Genomic DNA, 20270 nt, shown 5'->3' on the forward strand with positions numbered 1-20270 from the left:
CAGGAATGAATTAAACTGATCAAAAGTGACAGTAAAAACTTGACATCGTTACAAAAGATTTTTTTCTCTCTTTCTATTCATCAAGGAATCCTGAAAAAGAGTATCACTTTTCATCAAAATATTAACCAGCACAACTGTTTTCAACATAATAAGAAGAAAATTATAAGAAGAAATGTTTCTTGATCAGCATATTAGAATGATTTCTGAAGGATCATGTGACACTGAAGAATGGAGTAACAATTCTCAAATTTAGCTTTGATCACAGGAATAAATAGAAAACATGTATTAAAATTATAATAATGTTTCATAATATTACAGCTTTTACTTTCTTTTTGATCAAATAAATGTAGCCTTGGTGAGCATAAGAGGCTTCTTTCAGGAACATTAAAAAAACTTTTTGAACTGTAGTTTTAGTTTTTTTACTCATATGCTGTGACCATTACCATAACGTAAAATTATTAATGTTGTGTATGATTTTTGCTCATACCATCCAGCCATAACAGTAGACAGAAGCCTGTGTTCACTATAGTATATATGAAGAGATCGGACTTATCTGCAATAAGGAGGGAAAAACAGCAGCACTGGGGAGAATCAGAGGGCACTATGGGAAAATGTGGCGGTGTGAGGACATGGTCCACTTCAGTCAGTGTTTGTTTTGTTTTTGATGGGAGTGAGAGGGACAGCAGGGTGGATCCAGTATAAAAACACACGGTGAAACCCAGAGGATCAGTCTGAGCATGCAGCGGTCATTACCTGAGCTGTACACAAATGGGCCTTTGGCTGCAGAAATAACCAGGTCAAGATAGAAAACAATGAATGCAGGACACAAACGCTCATACCAACAGCTGCAGTGTTTCAGATTTCAGTTTAGATCACTGAGCGCTTATGAATGTGTGTGGTATTAGGCCCGAAACAAAGTACTCTATGCAAATATGTACAGTATACACAAAGTGCTTTTAGAAACACAAGCTCAAGTTCAAATCATATATATATTTTTTACAACATTTTTGTTTAAATGTCGTCATACAAGTTCAAAGAAGGAGGGATCGCAAAACTAATCACATGGTCTTTAGGCAAACTAGTGAAAAAATGTTAAAATCACTAAAGAAATGGTTCACCCAAAACCTTAAAATTTGCAGAAAATTATCTTTCTTTCTAGTTTCTTCATTGGAACAGATTTGGAAAAATTTAGCATTACATTACTTGCTGACCAATGGATCCTCTGCAGTGAATGGGTGCCGTCAGAATGAGAATCCAAAACAGCTGATAAAAATATTACAAAAATCCACAAGTAATTGACACGAGTCCAGTCCATCAATTAACATCTTATGAAGTGGAAAACTGCATGTTTATAATAAACAAATCCATCATATAGGTGTTCTCTCATTTTGACGGCACCCATTCACTGCAGAGGATGCACTGGTGAGTAAGTAATGCAATACACAACATTTTTGGGTGAACTATTCCTATACTCGCAATACTTGCAACTTTGCTTAATCACTATCAAAATTATCAGGAATATATTGTGAATATTCAGCATACTGCCCAAATAACATATCCAGTTTAATGAAAGACATTTGAAGGTAATTTTATCGAGCATTTGCGCTTGCATACAACTGTAGAGTACATTAATGGAATAAGACTTTAGAAAATATGCTTAGTTTTGTTATGTGACAGGAAAATACACATTCTGCAGTACAAGCAGTTATTATTATATACAAAAATGCTTCACGGTTATATATGAGCAGTACATTTATCTGAAATGTTCTCTTATATGTTTCTGCTTTGTGTGCATAAAAGATGTGGGCGAGTGAGACCGAGAGGGAGATAGAGAGAGAGAGACGTACTCTGCAGTCTGCGTGTGGGACTGTCTCCATGCAGCGCTCGTCTCTGGAGGCAGGGGGAGCTCTTCGGTAGGGGTACCGAAGAGACGTCATGTGTTTGTAGCTTATACCAGTGCGGCTCATCGTCCAGCAGCGCTGTTTCCAGCTCTATGAGGATCTACACACAAACGTTTGCTTCACATTCAAATGCTTGACAACATATCCAGTTTATCCCATATACAAATACAGTGCATGTCACTGAAACTCTAAATGTGAGATTTGTAATGCGACTCTGCATGGTTCAACAACAGCTTTAACAACTTAATATTGTAGATCCATTACTAAATGATCATTAGACTACAACAATAACACATATGCATTAAAAATATATGAATTATGACAAAAAATAATTCTGATGTTTAGCATTACTATTGTTAAGCAAACATTTTTTGTGATGCAAACTGTCACTAGTCAGATCTATTTTTGCAGCGAGATCAGTTTGAGTTTCAGTGTTGGCGCACAAATACAAAAAAAGTGATAAAGTGGTAGAAGCCGCCGAAACCTCTAAATATTTGAGACCATGATTCATCTTGACCTCACCTCTCCCAAGAACTCACTCTCCTCCTCTCGCACCCGGGCCTGGTCCCACAGCGTGATCTCCAGCATGCGTTCCCTGAACTCCCGCCGGTGGACGGGGGAATACATAAAGGTCTGGTTCCATTTGGGCTCTAGTGATTTCTTTACTGTTTTTGTTCTTCTTTTGCTTTTGTCACTGGAGAAACAATGATTCAAACTGTTTTTATTTACCATCATGGTAAAAGAACCTTGGAACAAACACTGATATCAACAAGGTGAAGAATGCCATGGGAATATGGGAATGACAAGCGGGACACGAAAGATCTACTTACTCGATTTCTGAAATAGGACATATGCAACGATAAACTTTTTCAAAAGCAGTATGCAACATTGTTGCCACATTACCACGCTATGTTCAATGTTTAATTCAGTGAGTGGCATTCAGTAGCCATCTGTTATTTTAACTGCATTTTTATCCAGTTTTGTATTAAAAATCTGTGTCTGAAATCTTGGAAGTCCAATCATATAAGTAAAAAAAATTTTAAAAAGTTTCAAATTGATTGAATTGCATTGTGGGACATAGCATCCCATAGGATTATTACTGTTAACTGTTACTGTTTTCATTGATTGAAATAAAGCTGAAATCAAATAAAATATAAATACTAGATGAAAAACTAAACAAAAATGAGAAATGTTGCCTTAGCAACTAACTGAAATTTTAAGTTAAATAAATAAAAACTCATACAAATAAATTAATAAATAAAACCTAAATATTAATATTTTTATTTAAAAAAAATAAAAAAAAAATTAAAAATAAAAAGAATTACAAAGACACATAACAATAAAAATAAATAAATAAACAAATTAAAATGAAAACTGAAAAAAAAAAAAAATCTAATTCAAATTATTAATAACAAGTGTAACAGAATATATATAATACTAACATTATACTGGTATTTCAGTGTACTCTTTTGAACATTTTTGGCAAATAAGTCATAAATATATCAACTTTGCATACTGTGCACAATATACATATCACATACGGCAAAAATTAATAAGGTAGTATGCCATTCTGAACATGACCATACCGATTTTTTGTTTGTTTTGTCTTGCACAGTGGCATAAAAGTAACTGCCCCAATCTCACCTTCTGTCAGGGAGGAAGTAGATCTTCACATAAGGATTGAGTGGTCGGCCGTCTTCCCTTGAAGGCAGGTCCTTTGCACCCAGTATGGTGACGATTAGCTGATGGCCGACTTTGTCATACCAAAGTTTGACCTGCAGGGGGACAAACATCAGAGCCTGCTTGAGATGAAGAGGGACTTGTGTTCTCAGGCTTCACATCATCTCACCTTCTGTCAGGGAGGAAGTAGATCTTCACATAAGGATTGAGTGGTCGGCCGTCTTCCCTTGAAGGCAGGTCCTTTGCACCCAGTATGGTGACGATTAGCTGATGGCCGACTTTGTCATACCAAAGTTTGACCTGCAGGGGGACAAACATCAGAGCCTGTTTGAGAAGAAAAGGGACTTCTCAGACTTCGCATCATAAGCTGCTTCATTTAAACACATTAAGAAAAGAGAGTTTGATTGTATTGTAGTATTGCACATGCTAAGATGATACACTCTAAAAAATGCTGGGTTAAATATAACCCAGCGCTGGGTTATATTTAACCCCGCATTTTTTTACAGTGTAGACCAAGCTTGGTACTCATACAAGTATGGACGTGACAGAAAAATACTTACAAGTCAAACACACACAGAAACAACACAAACTTAACAAATAAAACGCTAGATCTTCTAAGCCAGAGCCCATACTTGCTTGTAGTAATAGCAAAATAACTTTCTATAAAGTAAATGCCTACAAATGTCTCAGGCTGCCTACAAATGTCTAAAACATGCAATGAAGGATGTTCCATACTTTAAGTTAAAAAAAAAAAAACAAGGCAAAGGAGAGCTGGGTCAAACAAATTGTACCATTAAACAATCCCCAACAGAACCAGCGGTTGCTGTGCATTAAGGACGATAATGTTGTCCAAAATAGAAAATCTGAAATATTGCTGAGGGAAAACATCTGAAATGTGTAGCTATAGGTATAATGTTAACATTAACAATGCATTGTTTGTTTTTTTTGCCCTGAGTTCTTGCTATAAACAACATTAAAATCATTCACACCATGTTTCTTCAGGTACAAGTGGGTACAATTTGCTTATTTCACAAATCTCCGCACGTGAGAAAATCAATAAAACCAGTAAAACAGGGACTGTTAAAGGTGCTGTAAAATTATGTTAGACATTTTGCAAACTTGAGCTAGACTTATAAACTGAAATAGCCCTTTATCCAATTCCATTCTCCAAAACCATGCCAGCCAGCTTGATGTCAAAATGATTGAGAGGCAGACAGCCTTTCTGATTGGCTAGATTTATGACAGGCTAAAAAAAAAATAGTTTTTTCAGTGACAGAGGCATTTATGCTTTTTTTTAGGACACCTATTTTAGTAATGTATATCACGTAGCAGTGATGTTTTATGCATACAATAACTTACAGCACCTTTAACATATCCTTTTAACAGCAACATGAAACTTCCAGCAATGTTAGTGCCCAACAAAAATGTTTTTCGCATGATTAGTATAATTACAAATGTGAAGTACAGTTTTCGAATCAGTCAGCAAATGAATGAATCTCCAAAATAATTAAGCACACTGAATCAGTTTTCTAAAACGGTATAGATGAGTATCAGGATTCAATGCAGTTTCATGTTACATGGAAAAAGATTCAAATGTTATGTCCTGACAAACTCTGCATCACTAAAACATTTAAAGAGACACAGTACTCCCTGCCCGGGTTAATGCCGCAGGTGAACATCTCACAGGGTTTGAGCTGTTACATCATTACTCCACATCTGCCAACACTGGTCTCTTAAAATATTTTTGTGCTAATTCATTGCATGCATATGATTTATGCTATACAATCAGATAAAATATGCTTAAAACAGCAATAGCAATGAATAGGTAAAGAGCTCTTCGAAAACGCAAACTGAGATAATAAATAGCTGGAAATGCAGTCATTTTTCAACTGTGCATTATCCAATGAATTAAAGCAATAGAAGAGAAGTGTATTTAGTAGACTGCAACGATTACCTGAACTTTAGGGTTAAAAGGCTCAATTCTTCTACTAAGGCTTTGGCTCTGGGTAAGTAAAGTGAATGAAAAACAACAATGAAGAGAAATGCAATAAAACTACCCTGAAATGACAATACCAGTTGTTAATGAAACACAAAAGAAAGCCGAAAGGAGATTCAATCTAAAGACAATGACTGTCAGACATTTGAAGATACTGCATTGGAATATTTTGATTTCATTTACTATTTTCACTGTAATGCAATTAACTGCAATCTCTTGTTCAGAGATTGGGAAATCAGTGATGAGGTTTAATGCTCAGGACTCATTAAAGGACTGAATATTTCCTGTGCATTTTCTAGAGCAGCGTTTCCCCCAAGTGAGGCCCACAACCCTCTAAACTGTTTCTTTAGTTCCATGAAAAGACTGAAATGTCATGTCTTTTCTACTAAAAAGTCTCAATGGGCATCTCTTCACAAGAAACATCACCGTTTACATTGAATCTCCCATTCAGCAAAATACAAAGTAACAAGATTGTTATTTAACACACAAACACACGCACACACCATAGAGTATTAGAAATGATTGAATTCAGTGAGATACAGAACAAGAATATGAGACAACACATTTGTATTCATCTTAATAATACACCATTCATTTTGAGATTAGTGGCATTGACCCAAAACTACCCATCCATGTCTATTCATTCGTCTGTCTACCCAAAACTACCCATCCATGTCTATTCATTTGTCTAACTGTCTACCCAAAACTACCCATCCATCCATTCATCCATCTATCTATCCATCTATCCTCTATCAATCTATCCATCTATCATTAGCCACCCTGCTTTCTAGTTATCGGTATCAGCCACTGGAAAACCCATTTTGGTCAACCATTCGTGGAAGTCATTGATTTTTTCATCCAAACAGTATTACCTAGGGAAAAACCTGCACTTCATTTGTTTTGCTTAAATCAACCAGCTTGTGCACTTTACACCAGAGTTTGTCATGTTCTACAAGCATGCTGGGTATTTTTACACACACACATTGGGCTGCATGAGGCCTGACTGTAACCTGATCAGGTTTGAGAAGACTACGGCAGCTTTGCCTGATCACTGATCCAACGCATTTTCTCAGTTTAAAGTGGTTTAAGTGATTTTAGTCAGAATGAAACGGAAAAGTTGTGGAATTTCATACATTTTTCACCCCTTTCGCTTCCTGATGAAGACAGGAAGTTTTGTTAATGCTTGTACAGCAATTAAAGCACAAATGATGCAAATTACATGTGTAAGCAATGTTTTATCTATGTATTTTTCATTATTGTGATGTCAAAGATTGATGGGAAACGTAGTTGTGTTGCACAAGCCTGAAAACCAGTAGATTTTGGCAAACTTTATAGCTACTCTTCATCAAAATACATACCGACCTAAATTTTACAGTTGCAGTTAAACTTGTTTCTGATATCAATCCTTATTTGACATGGGGAAAAGACTAAGTTTTAACTTTCTATCATGCAAAACACATTTTGTCCCCTGCACAGGATGTGATTATTGTGAATTTACTGTAAGCTGTCCCGATAAGTACTGTGGGCCGTCCCGCAGCACTCCGTGGCTCATGGGAGACGTGATGGATATGGAGGGGCGCTCCATCTTCTGAGACTCAAATGAACTCGAACCTTAGAAGAGATTCAGTGTTAAGTATAAAAACACAAAACTATATATACATATACACAGTGTTGGGAAAGTTACTTTGGAAATGTAATAAGTTTCAGATTAGAAGTTACCCTATTTAAAATGTAATAAGGATTGTAACTATTTCAATTACTTTATTAATGTAACTGATTACATTTGATTACATTACTTTTTGAGTACTTTTCTAAATTTCTATTGAATGTTTTCAACGGTTATATTTCCAAACATTTAAACCAGGCAGGGTTAACATTACTGTAGTACTCAACGCTGATTACTGTCAGACTTTCAAAATCCTTCATCACTTGAATTAAGTTGATAAAGACCTGGTTTCACAGACAGGGCTTAGACTAAGCCAGGATTAGGTCATAGTTCAATTAGGACATTAAAGTAATTTTTATAAACATGCCAAAGAAAAAAAACATTACTGGTATGCATCTTGAGACAAAACAAGCACACTGACATATTTTAAGATCAATCAGTGCAAGTTTCTCTCAGTTGAAACAGCTCAGACTTACATTTTAGTCTGGGACTAGGCTTAAGCCTTGCCTGGGAAACCATGGAAAAATGTAATTTTAAAGCACAGCCAACACAAAATCAGACTTCAGCACCTCTTTTTACTTTGAGATCATTCTGAGGTTAAATACGAATTTAAAATCATAACAAGATATAGTTTAAAAGCTATGATGTTGTTTTTGAAATCAAATCTTTGCACAGCTATGACAGGAAACACTGGCATCTAACAATGCCTTGGAAAAAAAAAATCTTAAAAAATAAAGCATATACATAAACCCAAATAGGAAATAAAACAGTTATCAAATAAGCATGTGTCCTATTCGGTGTCCTAAACTCCTGAAACATTGGTGTCTCCTATTTTAAAGCAGTCAATGCAATTTGGGAAAGAAATCAATTAAATCTGTACGTGTGTGTGCATGTGAAAATATTTCGATGTAACCCCCTTTGTAATCATTAACATTTTCATAAGTAACTGTAATTAAATTACATAACTCTGTTACATGTAACTAGTTACTCCCCAACAATGTATTATATATAACAATGTTATATATATAAGTCTGGCAAGTAAACCAAAAAGCAGCTAAAGAAAGATATATCATTAATGTCTCACAGAATCTTATTGTTTATACATACTAGACTGAGAAAATGTACTCACTGGATTCCAGTTGTGAGTGTGTGCTTTCTGGTATCCTGGGGATATCGCTGCAATGACAGTGGCACAGAGAAATCAATGGCATGTACGTTACGTTTTTTTTTTTTTAATGCTTACACTTTTTGGAGATTATGGCTCCATTTCTCAAAACTCTACACACAAAACACACACACAACATGCAAAACGTCACACATAGTACTTTGCAAAAGCAAAAACACTTCTTTCAAAACTATTTTAACTCTTCTAAAAATGGTATTCTTGCATAGTAACCGCATAAACGGAAAACTACACACAGATGTGAAAAATTTAAAACACTACTCTCGTGTCTCTCTTGCTTGTTCAGAGTGCAGTGGAGTGCACAGGAGTGTCACAGCACTCGCACATACATGCATATGCACATATACACTCTATATACAGTATGTGTGTACATCTGATGAATTTTACACAGTTATGCAACTGAACTAAATCAATACTGCACTGACTTGAGCTGTGTAATGACACTATTGACTTGTTAGAGCTGCTTTACAGCAGAATTTGATACTATTGTGAAGCTGCTGTGAAACAATCTATCGTATAAATTGCTTTAGAAATAAAGTTGTTTTCACACATGATCACTGGGTGTAGGTCATCAGTAAATGAGTGTGGCATTTAAATGGCAGTATTTCCCAAAGAGATGTTAGTTCTGAATGATGTGTGTACTGTAGAGAACTGTTTAGTTTTGCAAAAACTTTGTTCTACAATAGCAAACTGAGTTTAAAGCACGTAATGTGCTTGTAGTTTTGCAGACTTGGTCTAAAGATTAGGTATACGAGTGAATGGTTTCACTGAGTGGTCCTCAAGTACTACTTTTAGTGTCTAAGCAATTTAAAAAAAAACTGTAATGACCCTGAGCACCACATTAGTCTTGATATGAAGTTTGTGGCAGCAGCCCAAACTCACAATCTAAAGAGAGTTCACTTGGTCATACGCTCTTATTAATTACAATTAGGACGATTAGGAGGCTAAACTGAGGGCAGCGGTTTTGTTTGTTTGCTCATCTGAGCCAGCAGCAGGTGCTCTAAAGCGTGCTCATGTCAGACATTTTTTCCCTGATGTCCACTAGTAATGTTATGAACCAAGAAACAAAACAAAACAAAAAAAGTTTGGAAAGAGTCATTTTTGCAGATTATTTGTAATATTTTGAATTAAAAAGGAACTTTTGAGTTTGAAAGTAGCAGTATGTTTCATCAGTATATTTTATCTGAAAATGGATTTCCCATGACATAATACCTTTAATACTATGTAAAGAAAGTCAAAAACATCTACCGTATTGCTAAAACTATTATGATATAAAATTTCTAGGCAGACGGACCACAAGGGTCACAAGCATGTTAGTGCTATGAATAAAACCAATATTAATCACAATGTTGTTGAGGTCTATTCAGAAACTCACATGAAATTACAACACAAATAAGAACAACAGCAAATTTAATGTTTCTGGATCATATCAGACTTAATAAATCTGGTGATTTCATACATTTTTTTTTTATACTTTTGAGGAAGTGCATCATTAGACAGATTCAAACATGAGACTAATTTGTGAGCCTTTTTGACCAATTCATTAAAAAATGTCTTGCAAATCAGCACTGTGGGTTTGTTTCTGATTGCAGCTCATGAGGAAAATGCAAGGGGGAAAAAAAATTCAGTTTTTTTTTTTTTTTAACCCAAACAGATTCAGAATATGATTTTCATCCGTTAACGATAACATAATGATTAATGATTTTCAATTGCTTCTTTATCAGTACCAGCATAATATTCCATGGTAGATGCATCTGTTGCATCTTTTGTATTCACAGTGTAACTGAATGTTTGTAAATGTACTTTCTGTTACGTTGACATGAAGACCAGTTTCATGTCACACTGAAGAACACTAGAGGATGTCGTACCCAATGGGTCGTGAGACCACTAGTTCCACCTGAGGCTCTGGCTTTGATTCTAAAATGATATTGTAAACTTCTTTAAATGTGGCTCCTTGCAACTGTCGCCCGTTCCACTCTAGGACCTGGTCACCTTCGAAACAAGAAAATTAATCAACAAACTCTGCAAATCAAACACTCATGCTAGTATTCATTACCAGATTTAATACAGTAACAAACTGTCAGACTAATAGTCCACTATTTAGAAGTCTGGGGTCAGTAAGATTTTCTTTTTATTCAGCAAAAATGTATTAAATTGATCAAAAGTGATAGTAAAGTAGCTTTAAACTTACATAGTTACAAAAAAATTTAAATTTGTTATAAATTGTTATTTTAGGCTTATTATATTTATCAAATATTCTTAAAAAAATATCATGGTTTCCACAAGAATATTAAGCAGCACAACTGCTTTCAACATTATTAATAAGAAGAAGAAATGTTTGTTAAGCAGAAAATCAGCATATTAGAATGATTTCTCAAGGATCCTGTGACACTGAAGACTAAAGTACTGGCTTTTGAAAATGCAGTTGTCACAACAAAAATAAATTACATTCAAATTAAAATAAACTAATCAAATAAACAAAATAAAAATTTCAAAATAAACTAAAAAAAGAAAATGTTTATAGATTGTAATAATATTTCACAATAGTACAGTTTTTATTGTATTTTTGATCAAATAAATTCAGCCTTAGTGAGAATAAGGGACTTCAAAAAAATTACCAACTCCAAACTTTTGAATGGTATATCAAATACTGAAACATAGCATGTACCTGGTCTGAGATGCCCAACTGTATCCGCTAAACTCCCTTTCCTTACTTTGGTGATGAATGCACAAAGTCGCCCAGACTCTGTCATCTTTCCCCCAACCACCTGCAAAAGATGAACTAGCGACATAGTATATTAGTTTTTGCTTTTGTCCCAACATTTTTACCAAGAAATGCCAATGAAATTTCACTGGTATTGTAGGTTTCATGACTCTATAATGAAGGTTTCATGTTGTTAATGTTTAGGTTAGCTACATAAGCTCAATTTTATGTGAATATATTTAATAGTTCTTGTCTTTTTTTATTCATGACTGATTTTATTAAACTAGAGTTCAGAAAGGATTATCTCTTTCGAAATAAACTGCACAAGTTACACAAGTTCGAGGGTGTGTATACGTTATTTTCTGTCCACGCTTTTGAAAAAACCAACTGTTGGAAAAGGCCTGGAGGTCTGCTGGAGGTCATGACCAATTGCTCTGTGAGAATCATACAAATCCAAATCAAATCCCCACTAATGGCAGCCCAATGCAAACATACAAAGAAGATTACGAGCTGCCTCCTGGATAAAGATGGCTTTACATAATGAGTGGCATAGAGCCGAGGGCGATTGTGAGTGTGTGTGTGTGTTTGTGTGTGTTTGATAGACTGCTGCTGGTAACGGATATAATGCACACGGTAGCACTGAGCTGACACACAGTCAGCCATTCAGAAAGTTAGGTATCAGTAACGATTCTCTGTTTCTCTCCACTCCGCTGAACAATCCATGTAAGTGCTTTAACAACAAATACAAGCTTTGCATTTCTGCTTTTAAACCCTGCAAGCACACAGCCCTGTTTCCTTCCACTGTAAGAGCTTTACTGTAACCATCACTGTAAAAAATGACCGTGAATTTAACAGTAAAAAAACTGTAAAAATGCTACAGTAAAAACCTGTTAAATGGTTAACGGTAAATTCCCCTACTATATACGGTGAAAAACTGTATTGGAAATTTTACGGTAGTATACCATTTTTGGAAGTGAAAAATACCGTCTAATTTACAGTGAATAACCGTAAATTGACATTCCCAGAATTCCCTGCGTTACATTTCAAATTTGATGTTTTTTTGTTGAAATAACTATGTTTCTTCTTAGTTTTTTCTTATCGGTTTTGTATATTAGGGTTGTGTGTTACACCTAATGTTGTTAAATTAATGTTTATTGCATTATTTCAGTTTCATGTGTGTTACCATGATGGTGTTAAGTGTTTGTGTGAATGACACTGCACCTTCTATATATGTTATTATTTAAAAGCTGCTTGTGATGGGCTTTGGTTCATCATGTGACTTTCTCATCACCAACTGCATTTGGTGGTTATCAGTGTATTACAAAGGTACAAAACAGATTTCAGTACTTCAATAAGGTTGGTATATTAACATTATATCAGTTAATGAAATTACGGTATTTAACTGTAAATTTAAGTTAAAACCGTAAAACCTAAAACGTTGCTACCGTATTTTTTAAGGTAAAATTCCGGCAACCACAGCTGCCGGTTTTTTACCGTAAATTTTACGGATTTTTTTTTTACAGTGATGTTTTGACGCTCTTTGAACGTCAACAATAAATTACAATGAACCTTTTAGATTTAACATTTGTTAAAAGTAGTAAGCATTCACTCTTAAAAAATAAAGGTTCTTTATTGGCATTGATGGTTCCATGAAGAACCTTTAACATCCATAGAACCTTTTTATTGCACAGGTCCTTAAAAATATAAAAAGATTCTTCAGATTAAAATGTTCAGTAACACTTTATTTTAAGGTGTCCTTGTTACACGTGTTACATGTACTCACTACTATAACGATTAGTTATGCATAATTACATGCAAGTAAACCTAACCATATAGTAAGTACAGTTAATTAATATTACTGAGTACTTAAATGCATAATTACACTAACAAGGAAATAAAGTTTAACCAAATGTTCTTTTAAGAACTGTTCACTGAAAAGTTATTTGAGGAACAAAAATGCATCTATTGCATTGCTCCAAAAAAGAAAAGGAAAAAAAAAACTTTGGAACCTTTATTTTTAAGAGTATACTTTGTATACTTAGAGTGCTCATCATTGCAAGTAATAAAATGTTTGTTCATAATTGATCAATATATATTTTTTTTAATTTGATCCACTTCGAAAATATTTTTCCTTTCAATTCAATCAATTCCTAAAGGATAAACAATCCCACTCTACAACTGTCTTGTCCAGTATACTGAGTACAATGGGTTATGAACATGAACACTTATGACTTGAACATAAATATCAACTTAACTTTTATGATTTTAACCCTTTAAAATCCATGGCCATGTTTAATTTCTCTAGAAGACCCACAATTGATATTTCTGTTTTTTAAAAATGGTAGGAAATATTTTTTTCTGTAGTATTCAACATAAATGTTGTCAGAGTTCGTATTAAAGGAATAGTCTAATAAAAAGGATTAGAATAATAATATATATATATATAAGTTGAAAATGTACTCACCCTCAGGAGATTCAAGATGTAGATTAGTTTGTTTCTTCACTGGAACAGATTTGGAGAATATCATAATATTTGCTTATAGAGCTGCTTTGGCCTGTTTTCACTTGTAAGCAGTGCTTGATCTGCACATTTTCTTTTTGGCTGGAAAAAGCAATATTATGGATATAGGACTCGTATTTTAGCTCTTTTTTTTTTTTACAAACAGCTTTTCGCTTCACAAGACATTAATTGATGGACTGTAGTTGTGTGGATTATTTGAGGATTAGTGTGAAGTTTTTATCAGCGGTTTGGACTCTCATTCTTACGGCACCCATTCACTGCAGAGGATCCATTGGTGAGCAAGTGATGTAATGCTAAATTTCCCCAAATCTGTTCCGGTTGAAGAAACAAGCTCATCTACATCTTTTCAAATTTCAGGAAATTTTAATTTTTGGGTGAACTATTCCTTTAAAGCAGGAACTCTCCTTCAAAATGAATTGCTGCCATTACTGAACTACACAACCACGTGGGATATCAAAATCACATAAAGAGCATGTCCACACAGGAGGCCAAGTGACTCACTTTCAGTCCCAGAAGAGCTCCAGAGTCACGGGGAACGCTGCCGTCCTTCATGCGCTTGTTGAGCAGAATCCTGCCGATGAGTCGATCTCCATCTTTGGAGGGCTGCCATGTGACCGGGTGCTGTCAGGTCAAAACCACAACAAACATCATTTCAGAACACACAGAAAGCTGCCAGTGCTGGTGTGGGGAAGGCTGAGATGAATTTCATCTGATTTATCGCACAACTCTGTTGTGATTGCAGGTGTTTCATGGGAGCAAGCCACACATCTGGGGCAAATCAAATAATGTTTCCTAGAGGCTTAAGGGATTAGCTCCCCCAAAATGAAAATTCTGTCATCATTTACTCACCCTCATGTCATTCCAAACCTGTATGATTTTCTGTTTTCCGTGGATTGCATAAGGAGATGTTTTCCATACAACAAAAGAGGATAGTAAGTAGCAGTTGACCAATATGAGTTTCTCCAATGTCAAATAGTCGAACCGGAAACTAGAGAGCAAAATGGTCCAAGTGACTTCTGTGCTTTATTCCAAGTCTTCTGAAGTGATGGGATAGCTTAGCATGAGGAACCAACTGAAATGTCAGTCATTATTGGAAGCTGAAATTCTTGTGCTCTCAAATCTAGAGGGCGAGTAAATGATGACGGAATTTTTATTTTTTGATAAACTATCCATTTAAGGATTTAGCTGCAGAAAACCTGTCTTAAAATGCGTCTTAGAATGTCTAAAAATGCATTTTTTTTTTTTACATTTAATGAACGTCTCTATTACAATACGATATATAAATGCTCAATTTCAGATATGAAATCGGAGAAAGATTTATAGTAGTGATCTGGGTTCAATACAAGTTAAGCTATATGGACAAAATCTATGACATGCTGTCAAAAAAAAAAAAAAATGAATCGTCCCTCAGTTGGTAAAACATACAAAAACTGCTTACAATAGAAAAATATAATGGAGGTCTGTGGGGCAAGGCATTCCAGATGGTTTAAAAGCAGAAATGTGAAGCTTGCGTTTTTGCTAAAGTGCTTATATTACTTATTTCATACAAATTGGCTGTTTTCTGAGCTATAAAGTTGTCTAAATTGTCATTTTATTGGTGAAATGACATTTCTGCATGAATGAAGTTCTGCTTACATGTTACTGACGTTATTCCTGTGGATACAGTTTGCGTCATGTGAAAATACACAAATTTGCACATATACTGCAAAAGTGGTTTTAAATTGTAATGCAAAAAAACCACCAGAGACTTGCACATTAAGTTAGTAATTATATCACACTGAACAGATACAGTATATAATGTTTAAAGTGGTTATACTTCATAAACAGTAATGGTGTAATGCCATGCCCCATAAATTTCCATTTCTTATCATTTGTACATACAGGTTTGGGGTCTGTAAAGTTTTTCAATGTTTTTGACTCACCAAGGCTGCATTTATTTGATCAAAAATACAATAAAAACAGTATTACTGTGAAATATTATTACAATCTAAAGTACCTGCACTGAAAATTGCAGTTGATTACACAAACAATTTTAAAGAAACGGCAAGTAACACACTGAAATAAACATGACATTTTGAAGTAGAGAGAAACAGTATTTTCTTGTAAAACTAACTCTAACAGTATTTTCTTGTTTAATTAGCAAATTCGAAAAACAAAAACGGGTAATACTTTACAATAAGGTGTCATTTGTTAACATTTGTTAATGTATTAACTAACATGAACTAACAATGAACAATACATTTGTTAAAGTATTTATTAATCTTTGTTAATCTTAATTAATGAAAATATAGTTATTCATTGTCAGTTCATGTTAATTCACAGTGCATTAACTAATGTTAACAAATACACATTTTTATTTTAATAATGCATTAGTAAATGTTGAAATTAACATTAACTAAGATCAATAAATGCTGTAGAAGTATTGTTCAAGCTTAGTTCATGTTAACTAACTACTGTTAACTAATGAACCTTATTGTAAAGTGTTACCCAAAAAATTCCTGTGATGCATAGATGGATTTTCAGCATCATTACTTCAGTCTTCAGTGTCACATTATCCTTCAGAAATCAATCTAATATGCTGATTTGCTGCTCAAGAAGATTTCTTAATATTAACAAAGTTGAAAACAGTTGCTTAATATTTTTGCAGAAACCATGATTCTTCACGAAAGTTCAAAAGAACAGCATTTATTTTTTTTATAACATTATAAATGTCTTAACTGTCCCTTTTGATCAATTTAATGTATCCTTGGTGAATAAAAGTATTAATTTCTTTAAAAACTCTTTTTACTGACCCCAAAATTTTTAATGTTAGTGTATTCTCACAAAATGGCCAAAATTATTTTCTGTTGTAGTTTAGGAGAGCTTAACATGTACTGAATCCAGAACATTCATAAATGCTTCATAAATAACGTTTTCTTTTCTTTTTTAGCTAAAGAGGCTCTAGGTGGCGTAGAGTTTGTGTGATCTTCTTGCTGGGAGTGACATGCACCCATTACATGCAGAGAAAAGCCCCCCATTGGGTACAGATCCCGCCTCTATCACCACAGCCGAACCCCAACACCACATCCAGCAAACACAAGCCCGAATAATGGAAGAAGAAACAGACAATGTTCAAACTGAAAGCGAGGAGAACAGCATGGAAAGGCTCACGAACACAAACGGTGGAAACCAGTGATCCATAACATGGAGAGCAAAGGAATATGACAGTGGAAAGGGAAAAAAGAAAAACAAACTTTGTGGCAAAACGAATCCTAGCTGGCCGTCTCTGAGCGGGTGAGCGTGTGTGTTTCGGAGCGAGTCTCCTGGAGTGTGTGTAGTGGGAGAGGGGGGAAGGAGTGAGGATTCAACCAGTGAGGGGGTCTGGGGCCCTACCGCGGCTGACGGGGCCACTAACACGGCAATAAGACACGAGGCTGAGAGGGCATGCATCTGACGGGGGAACCCACAGTCTCTAAGTGCCATGACAAAACACACAGTCACATGATGGAGTGATTCGCTGCTACTGTCAACTACGGCAGCTGCGGCTAAGAAGCAAACGTTAACAGAGCAAGCAAGAGGCTCCCCAGCTACTGCCACAGAAGAACAGAAATTTTAAACAGGAAAACTTGTTTTTTAAAACTTAAAAAAAAGGGATAGTTCAATCAAAATTGTTCATGAAGCTCCAAACACGTATGACTTGCTTTCTTCCATGGAACACAAAAGGAGAATGTTTATGCAGCTCTTTTCCATACACTGAAAGCATATTTTGACATTGATGATGCTGAACAGCATTGGTTTTTGCGAGCCACATGACCAAACGTCACGTGCAGAATTAAATATGTTAAAGTGCAAACTAAATGTAAGAGATTTAAAGGAGAATAAATGTGAATGCAACTTAAATTTCGGTCAGTTTCTCACAGAAATCAATCATATATACTACTGTTCAAAAGTTTCTGAAAGTCGTCTCTTATTCTCGCCAAGACTGCATTTATTTGATAAAAAAATAGAGTGAAATCAGTAATATTGTGAAATTTTATATTAATATTTGAATATGTTTTAACAAATTATTTATTCCTATGATGCAAAGCTGAATTTTCAGCATCATTACACCAGTCTTCAGTGTCACATGATCCTTCAGAAATCATTCTAATATACTGATTTGCTGCTGAAGAAACATTTCTTATCATTATCAATTTTGAAAACAGTTTTGCCTCTTAAAATTTTTGTGGAAACCATGTTACATTTTTTCAGAATTATTTGATAATAACATTCAAAAGAACAGCATTCATTTGAAATTAAAATCATTTGCAACATTACAAATGTCTTTACTGTCACTTTTGATCAATTTAATGAGTCCTTGCTAAATAGAAGTATTAACTAAAAAAATGCTTAGTGACCCCAAACTTTTCAATGGCAGTGTAGTTTTAGAAGATCTGAAATACTGCATTCAAGTCGTACAGAACATTTTCCTTTTTGGAGCTTGACAGCTCTTGGTCACTGTCTGCTTTTATTTTATGGAAAATAGCAGCTTGGACATTTTCAAAATATCTCTTTTTGTGCTCCACAGAGGAAAAAAGAAACTCATATGGGTTTGGAACTACACAAATGTGAATAAATGATGGCAAAATTTTCATTTTGGGTGCACTATCCCTGCAACATCCAAAAAGAAGATCTCCCCTAATATCAGCGACATCAAAACAAAGATCATGTGAAAATGGAACAAAATGAATAAATGAAAAGTTCAAACAAAACAAGGTCAAATGAAATTAAACCAATGCAGGCTAAAGAGGTCCCAGTACCTTCTCACTATGGCTATGCTCCTCGTTTAGGGTAGTGCTACTGCATGTATCAACCCCCGAGTCTTTAACCTGGGGTTCACACCACTCAGCATCTTCTTCCAAAGAGTGGCCCCCAAAGCGCACCATTTTCTTTTGGCCCTCAGATAAGGTGTGTGACTGCTCAAAAGTTTGTCTTTTTCCCCTTTGACTGTCCCCTACAGACATGGGATAAAAACAGAAAGAAAAAAAAACATGCAGAGTTGAAAATAAATCAAAAGAACAATGGAATGACAAAGAGTGACCGAGAGAGGGAGAAAACGACAGAGAGAGAGAAGAGCCAGAAAGAGAGAGAAAGAGGTGGGACATTAGGCTCCGCATGTCTCACCAAAGACATGGAGGAAGCATCACTGCTATGCCACGTTGTATGATCCCACCAGTGGCCATCCAAATCTCCTGCGAGTGCCACACACACACACACAATCACAGCACACACATACAGCAGAGGTAGTTTGTAAGGACAAAGGAAAGAGAGACATGTGGGGAAAAGAGACACTAAATTCACTCTCATACTGTTAAATGTGTCAGTCGCACTCATACTTGCACTCACACTTACTGTACATTGATTGATACGCTCATAACCATAGTTATGCAACCTATGACAATTTAGGTGAGGAACCAAAAACAATGACTTGCACCTGTTAACTGCAACAAAACAACAGAAGAGGTAAAACGTTTGCAGTGCTCAAAGAAACTTGGCTGAAGTCGCTATCTTCTAAGTCTGACTAATAAGATCTGAAAAGATCTTGGGACTGGGCTGTAATACACTTAACTTGAAGAAAAACACAAACACACACACACACACACACACAGTGTCGGAGTTGCCTGACTTGGCTTCAGTTTAAAATGCAGTCGGTGCATTTTAACTTTGTTAAACTGTGCTACTACAATTGGAGAGATATGACATCACAATCAGATATCAAAGATTTAAATATAGACCTTGTGCACCAGAGAAACAAGCACACAGCCATCTTTAGAATTTTGTCTTTGAACTTTGTCTTTTTGCGGTAGCTCTGATATCTATAGCATCGCTGTTGAAGTAGATTAACTTATTGTAGAGTTAATGAACGTTATCAAGAACATTGTCATGTTTGAAGCGGATGACATAACAAATGTCGGGGCGTTTTTAAAACGACCAGTTCATTTATAAATTCGCACGACCTTATCTTTACACTGTGGAAATACAAGCCAGAAGACAACGCACACAATGCTGAAAAGGGGCGGAGCTACATAAAGTCTATAACATAGGGCTTGATCAGATCAAATATGACATCATCCAAACACAGCATCATAAATTAGATACAGCATATATCTATAACAACAGATATGATATCAGCAGTGCTGTTTTTGTATTTTACATATTATTATAGTTTATGAATATTTTGATATTTTATCATTTTGATATTTTCTGTTTTCAAATTTTCTGTTTGTTATTTTGTTATGTGCTTTCATCATTTATTTAAGCTTTTGTTTTTAATTTTTTTTTTCATTTGGTATGGTATATATATACAGTATATATATATATATATATATATATATATACACACACACACACACACACACTTTTTGTATTTATTTTTATTTCAGCTTTAGTTTTAGTACTTCAGCTTAGTTTTAGTTAGTCAACATTTATAATTTTGGTTTAAGTTTTTCAAGTTTCTCATCTAACATCTCTATTTTATTTTAGCTTTATATTAATTAACGAAACTGTTTAAGTAAATAAGTAATTAAGTAAATATAATACCATGCAATATTTAACATCATCAGACATGCTAGCGCTCAATCAGCTTGACATGGCTTAAACA

At 34.9% G+C, this 20270-nt stretch overlaps 1 protein-coding gene across 17 annotated transcripts in view; it reads right to left on the reverse strand.

Moving 5' to 3' along the window:
• rims2a (regulating synaptic membrane exocytosis 2a) overlaps nucleotides 1–20270 on the reverse strand; it is a 182726-nt gene that overhangs the window by 79915 nt on the left and 82541 nt on the right. For 9 of the 17 annotated variants that reach the window (XM_016483437.1, XM_016483396.1, XM_016483378.1 and 6 more), the window contains 11 exons: nucleotides 18430–18623; nucleotides 14153–14272; nucleotides 11095–11194; nucleotides 10295–10418; nucleotides 8373–8419; nucleotides 7076–7188; nucleotides 5536–5583; nucleotides 3751–3881; nucleotides 2424–2595; nucleotides 1848–2001; nucleotides 754–780 (listed from right to left, as the gene is read on the reverse strand). In XM_016483437.1, coding sequence (XP_016338923.1) covers nucleotides 754–780; nucleotides 1848–2001; nucleotides 2424–2595; nucleotides 3751–3881; nucleotides 5536–5583; nucleotides 7076–7188; nucleotides 8373–8419; nucleotides 10295–10418; nucleotides 11095–11194; nucleotides 14153–14272; nucleotides 18430–18623 — 1230 coding nt within the window. Of the gene's footprint in view, nucleotides 1–753; nucleotides 781–1847; nucleotides 2002–2423; nucleotides 2617–3545; nucleotides 3728–3750; nucleotides 3882–5535; nucleotides 5584–7075; nucleotides 7189–8372; nucleotides 8420–10294; nucleotides 10419–11094; nucleotides 11195–14152; nucleotides 14273–18429; nucleotides 18624–18793; nucleotides 18862–20270 lie in introns of those variants that run through there. The other 8 variants (XM_016483421.1, XM_016483493.1, XM_016483412.1 and 5 more) reach the window with 7 other exon arrangements.

Source organism: Sinocyclocheilus anshuiensis, unplaced genomic scaffold (assembly GCF_001515605.1).
Source record: "Sinocyclocheilus anshuiensis isolate Anshui unplaced genomic scaffold, SAMN03320099.WGS_v1.1 scaffold389, whole genome shotgun sequence".
Classification (NCBI taxonomy): Eukaryota; Metazoa; Chordata; class Actinopteri; order Cypriniformes; family Cyprinidae; genus Sinocyclocheilus; species Sinocyclocheilus anshuiensis.